Source organism: Sinocyclocheilus anshuiensis, unplaced genomic scaffold (assembly GCF_001515605.1).
Source record: "Sinocyclocheilus anshuiensis isolate Anshui unplaced genomic scaffold, SAMN03320099.WGS_v1.1 scaffold273, whole genome shotgun sequence".
Lineage (NCBI taxonomy): Eukaryota > Metazoa > Chordata > Actinopteri > Cypriniformes > Cyprinidae > Sinocyclocheilus > Sinocyclocheilus anshuiensis.
Window position 1 is genome coordinate 1,042,721 of NW_015540857.1, and position 6,592 is coordinate 1,049,312.

The 6,592-nt window shown below is 34.2% G+C and overlaps 2 protein-coding genes across 3 annotated transcripts in view; both read left to right on the plus strand.

Annotated features, from left to right (window-relative positions):
• Positions 1 to 4,195, plus strand: part of LOC107687876 (double-stranded RNA-specific editase 1-like) — a 45,132-nt gene extending 40,937 nt beyond the window's left edge. Inside the window, exon 13 of one of the 2 annotated variants that reach the window (XR_001634174.1) lies at positions 196 to 273. Coding sequence is in view for 1 of the 2 variants with exons in the window: in XM_016485360.1 (XP_016340846.1) it covers positions 4,163 to 4,186 (24 nt within the window). In the remaining variant the exon portion in view is untranslated. Of the gene's footprint in view, positions 1 to 195; positions 274 to 4,162 lie in introns of those variants that run through there. The other variant, XM_016485360.1, reaches the window with a different exon arrangement.
• Positions 4,196 to 4,480: 285 nt separating this feature from the next.
• The window catches only part of LOC107687877 (centrosomal protein of 70 kDa-like), a 4,198-nt gene continuing 2,086 nt past the window's right edge, over positions 4,481 to 6,592 (plus strand). Inside the window, exons 1-3 of the mRNA XM_016485362.1 lie at positions 4,481 to 4,801; positions 4,909 to 5,008; positions 5,456 to 5,579. Of these exons, the coding sequence (XP_016340848.1) occupies positions 4,721 to 4,801; positions 4,909 to 5,008; positions 5,456 to 5,579 (305 nt within the window). The 5' untranslated portion in view covers positions 4,481 to 4,720. The remainder of the gene's footprint in view (positions 4,802 to 4,908; positions 5,009 to 5,455; positions 5,580 to 6,592) is intronic.

Below are 6,592 nucleotides of genomic sequence, written 5' to 3' on the forward strand. Positions count from 1 at the left end.
ACACACACACATTTTAGTTGTGATAATTTCAGAATGCAACACCATACAAAATGAAATGGTTGCATTCAAGTTTTTGGCCTTAGTCAAGTTCTAGATGTCAATGCTGAATAAGTTGGCTTACACTGTTGAGATAACGTATCGATTCGCCAGTGTCTTTAATTCACAAACCTCTGCACCTTGTTTCATTTGTCACAGCTCGTTTAGTCGTTCGATTTGCCACCATTAAACTACTTAATGGACCTTCCCGGGCCTTTTAATGTCAACAGACGGGAGAACAGACACCAGAGCATCTTACCTGAGTTAACAGAGCACCAACGTCAATCTTTCACCTGGTGCTGCAAACGTGACCTACCTGCTCAACATGTCGAGCTGAAGAAACCTGCTTCTTTCTAAGAAAGTGGAATCTAACATGATAGTTAATAAACAGTAAGACCTTACAATTTAGTAGCACAGTTTCACCAAGATGTCAGGAAGACATGCTCATCATTAAAAAAAGAATATTTTAAATACATGAAGAAAAAAAAAACATTAAAATACATGAAATATAGAAAAAAAAAAAAGTAATAAATTACTACAAATCAATGATACATTTGTAAATTAATGAATACAAAAAATAGTAGCCTACTTAAAATGGGACTTCCATTTACATTTAATCATTTAGCAGACGCTTTTATCCACAGCGACATACAAATGAGGAGGACAATAGAAGCAATCAGACGAACGAGAGAGTAACAGTGTATACAAGTGCTGTGATAAGTCTCAGTTCTAGCACAGTACACATAGCTAGGTTTGTTTTTTTTTAAATAGATGGAATAGAATAGAATAGAATAGGTAAGTGTTAGTATTAGTTCGTCAGGTGCTGGCGAAAAAGATGTGGCTTTAGACGTTTTTTTGAAAATGGCCGAAGACTAAGCTGTTCGAATTATGATAGGGAGGTCATCCACCAGCTGGACTTAACAACAGTTTTTACATTCACTATTTGAAGGAGACCTGATATGAATTCATTATGATTTTATATTATCGTTATAATTGTAATAACTTTGGCACTGTTGACAATAGTATGGTTATTTTCAGAGGCAAGACCTATTTCGCCTCAGTCAGGACAGACAATTTTCGCCTCAGGGATTGCGATATGGTATGTTTTTCTTGTTGAGAAAATCATATTTATCATATTTTTAACTGGATAGTCTTTTATATTTCTTATTCGGAAACAGTGTTCTACTTACGTTTCCCGCCTAGTAATATCGTGTAGGTCACAGACTTTGGTCAAAGAAGTAGCTCCGCAATTTGTGGGTGTGGCTCAGTCTATGGTGTGGCCAGTGTTGCCAGATTGGGCGGTTTTGAATTTGATTGTGCGGATAAAAATTGGTTTGGGCGGGTGGACGAAATTTGGGCTGGTTTGGGCTCAGTTTGGCGGTTTTTAAACATATAAATTGCATAGGATAATTGTTTAACAGACAAACCCAAGTATGCATGTACTGCATACATACAATCAATCAATCATCACAACGCATACACACACACACACACACACACACTGCAGAGGCGCTGGTGCTGATGGAAACGTCGACAGCTGCACTTATCACGAGGACTCAGCAGACAGACGTTATGATTAATTAGTGACAGGTCTTTAGTTGTTTTAAGGAGTTAAAAATGGCCCTTATCAACCTTGATTTACATGTTCATCACATTATTTTGACAAAGTTTTGGGCGTTTTTTTTGTGAGCTTTTGGGCTGGAAATCGTCCATCCAATCTGGCAACCCTGGGTGTGGCTTCATTGTCAATGAAGCTATATCATTGGGCTTGTGATCGTTTATGTTTTCAAACCATTTACGTTTTCCATATTGGTGTTTTATTACTTTATTTCATATGCAAAATGGTAGGCTTTAATAGTAACCCTTTAAAATGAAAACAAGTAAAAAAAAAAATCACATTTATTATTGTTGCTTTACTTTTTTAAATGTTTATTTGCTCATATCCAGTTGGACATTTTAAGGTAGGTTTCTGGATATTATAAAATGAGGTAAAAAGGGTTTACTTTTGACTGTGCAAAGTTCTGTATTACGTTCTACAAATATGAACTTAACAAGAGGCTTCCTCTAGTTCTGTGTAAAATGATAGAGCTACACGAAGGTAATTTGTTGTTGTTATTTTTTTTATGAATAACAGTTTTGACTGTCGTGTGTGCATGAACGAGTGTGAAATAATTGCGTTGCTTTTTCCTATCACTTATATTGGGCACTTTTTGCATTTAATTTGGATTATTATGACTGCAGTCTGCATGCTGACATTGAAAATGATGCATGTGTTGTTTCGAGGGTATCGGTTAATTTCTTGATTGCTGTTTTGACAGTGTCTGCTTGCAAATTTTATTCATGTCGGTAGCCTAATTCTCTTTAATGTAGGCTATTTGCCCCGATTTGATCCGTTTACATGGGAATGTATCTAACGTTATATTTATATTATTTTGTCGTCATTATTTTGCTTTAAGGAGTTAAAAATTACCCTTATCAACCTTGATTTACATATTCCATCATATTATTTTGACAGTTAAAGTTTTGGGCGGGGTTTTGTGAGACATTTTAAGGTAGGTTTCTGGATATTATAAAATGAGGTAAAAAGGGTTTACAGACATGAATACTTCAAACGGACGCTCAAAGCTTGTTTCTCTTTCTTTTTCAGATAGCGGCTTTATTTGCATGCTGACCTTCATCCGAAGGTGAGTTTGCCCTTTCCAAACCAAGGCATCACATTATTTTGACAGTTAAAGTTTTGGGCGGTTTTTTTGTGAGCTTTTGGGCTGGAAATCGTCCATCCAATCTGGCAACCCTGGGTGTGGCTTCATTGTCAATGAAGCTATATCATTGGGCTTGTGATCGTTTATGTTTTCAAACCATTTACGTTTTCCATATTGGTGTTTTATTACTTTATTTCATATGCAAAATGGTAGGCTTTAATAGTAACCCTTTAAAATGAAAACAAGTAAAAAAAAATCACATTTATTATTGTTGCTTTACTTTTTTAAATGTTTATTTGCTCATATCCAGTTGGACATTTTAAGGTAGGTTTCTGGATATTATAAAATGAGGTAAAAAGGGTTTACAGACATGAATACTTCAAACGGACGCTCAAAGCTTGTTTCTCTTTCTTTTTCAGATAGCGGCTTTATTTGCATGCTGACCTTCATCCGAAGGTGAGTTTGCCCTTTCCAAACCAAGGCAGCACACTGCAAGAAGAGCAACATGAAATGCCACAGAATCTGTGATTTTAGGAGCGCAGCGCCTCTGAAGTGAGATTAGAGCCTCAATAAATGCTGTCTGTAAAAACTGACGCCACAGAAATGTTGGTATGAAAGATTATGGAACTGATCTGCTGAGGTCTTGTTTGCATTTTATGCATATGATTTTTTTGTATTCCACAGTAAATGTCAACTGTTTCGTTTATTACATATTATTATTAAATTATTCATAAATATAAATATTATTGTTGCATACAACATTTTTAGGTTGTCCATATTCAAAACCTCGGCCTATGCAGCCATCTAGTGGCCACTAAGTAACACCACTACAAAAAAAAAAGAAAAAAAAAAAAGAGGGAAACGTCAGTACTGAGGCGCAAACTACGTGATGGGCGTGGCTTAGTCATTCTGTCTTCCTATTGGTCTAAATCCGGGAAGCGTTTTGTTCGTGTCAGTTTCTGCTCTGTTATTTGAAACAATAAACAACTCGAGTTTCTCGGTTCATAAAATGATGAATTGACGGTTTGATATGATAGTAATTAATTAACACTAATCTTCGGTGCTTTAAGGTATGGTATACATTACTATTGCTTGAAACAATCAAGCCGCGTTTGTAGTCACTGTTTGCCCTGCAGTTTCCTTATTGCTTATATTTTGTGTGTACTATAGTAATACCATGTTTTTGGAGATTTTACCATTGGAATACCATGTTTTGCCATGTTTTTTTTTTTTTTAGAATAGTAGTACCTTATTTTACTTCACAGAATATCATAGTATCGTAGCGTGGTATTAGTTTTTCTTCAGTTGAACGTGGAGCTGTCATAAGTTTTAATACCATAATATGCTCTAAAGTACTAGGATTAAGTTTACAGACAGGAATACTTCAAACGGACGCTCAAAGCTTGTTTCTCTTTCTTTTTCAGATAGCGGCTTCATTTGCATGCTGACCTTCATCCGAAGGTGAGTTTGCCCTTTCCAAACCAAGGCAGCACACTGCAAGAAGAGCAACATGAAATGCCACAGAATCTGTGATTTTAGGAGCGCAGCGCCTCTGAAGTGAGATTAGAGCCTCAATAAATGCTGTCTGTAAAAACTGACGCCACCTCTAAAGTACTAGGATTAATATTTAAACACCACATTTTACACAAATTAACTAACCTGACAATTGCACGTGACTTCAATCAATATATGTCTAAATGCACATTACATGGAACTATGCAATATTTACATGCATCTGTTTTCTTCCAGGCTCTCAGATTAGAGATGATGGAGCAGGTGAGCCGTCGCTCTTTCCATCATGTGAAGCTGTTTCTAATTGTTCTTGTGGATAGGAGGGATAGTAATCTGATCTGTGTCGGTTCCCTCCACCTGCTGTTGATGGATAGAGGGGGTTTGCAGAGCTGGTCTGGTCAGAGGAAAGGTGGAAGACCTGACAAGATGCTTAAAATAGTGTTGTAGCTCATAGTTTGGCATAGATAAAGATGGATAGAAAAGCTTTGTCTGCTGCATTGCAGTCCAGAGACAAAACATACGTGTTTTTGTGGACCTACAGCCAGTTCAAGGTAGCAAAATTGAGGAGACTGATATTTTTGCAGTTATTTCTGATGGTTTATTCATGATATTGCATGTAATAATGCAGGTGATTATAACGTGTTTCATTGTCTTGCAGCAGGAGCAGAGAGAGTGGGACGCTGTTAACAGGTTGCTGCAGCATCATGGCTTCAAACCTGTCAACTTCGCAGATCCAGCAGAGAACAAGTACCTTGCAGGTAATGCATCACTGATATTTTCTTTCAAGTCTTTTAAAAATTGTTTTTAAAACAATCAAAGGAAAAATAATGCTCAAGTAATTTCGAGCAACTGGAAGTCATTGGTCAGATGTAACAACGGGTTTTTTTTTGGTGACCTTATTTTGTATATTATAGTCTACTATAATTTGTATATTTTAGAAAAATAATTTGTAAACCACTCTCTAAATGTATTATTATTTTTTTCTTAATGTTATTTTATTTTTTATTGTAATTAATTAATTTATTATATAAAATGTTATTTAGTTTTTGGGAACTTTTATGTATGTCTTGAATTATTTTTAAATATCTCTCTCTCTCTCTCTCTCTCTCTATATATATATATATATATATGTCATCATTTTGGTTAAATAATAATAATTTTTGGTTTTCAGTATTGACAAGTATTTCTGTGTTTGTTGTCTGTAGAGTTGGTTTTGTTGGAGCGTAAGTCCGCATCTGATGTACGGCTGATGTTGAAGACTATGCTGTCAGATTCTGAAAGGAGACAAGGTCTTATTCAAGAGCTCATTCAGTCCAACAGCCAACTAAAGTGAGTCTAGCTTTCATAAATTCAGTCAATATGCTTGAATATGCCTCTAATGTAATAGTGGTCCCCGAAAAATGGATATGATAATGTTTAGTACAATAAATTTCATGATCCCTGTGAAGGGTCATACTTCACCCAAAAATTATAAAAAATAATATAAAAATGCAAAGTTATATTTCACATAAAGAATGTGAAGCCTATTTTAAGATTTTTTTTGCTTTGTGATGATATTTTTTATGACAGTTAAACACATTTTCCCCTCAATTCACATTATTGAAATGCCAAAACCTAGTTATCAGTAGTCTAAGTCTCATTATTGTTGGGCAATATTATTATTATTTTTTTATTATATTTAACAACAAAAAAAGTAGAAAAACAAATAATATTTACCATCATTTTGGTTATCAGCCATATTCATAAAGTAATTAAGATAATTCATAATTAAATATAGTTACATGAAAAATATGTATTAATACAATTTGAAAGATTTGTACATGATGGTTGTACTAAATATAATTTGTTGATTTTAATTTTTAAAAGGTTATTTAAAGCATTCCCTGATCACATTTCACCCCAAAATCAAATGAAACAAATATGATGATAAATAAGATATTTCGTTTAAAGAAAAACAGGTATATTTTTGGAGCCATTACAAATGTTTGCACTGTGACATTGTTTTCATTACTGTAATGTAAAAAAATGAGGGCTGTCAAATGATTAATCGCGATTAATTGCATCCAAAAGAAAACTTTTTGTTTACATAACATATATGAGTGTACTGTTTATATATATATATATATATATATATATATATACGCACATGCATGTATATATTTAAGAAAAAAGTGTTATGTTTGTATATTAACAATATTTATATATAATATAAGTTAAATATAACATACATATTAGGGATGTAACGGTATGAAACTTTCTTATCACGATTCTAGTGACCAAAATGATCACGGTTATCAGTATTATCACGGTATTGTTAAAATGTGCTGGAGATGTTCAAAAAG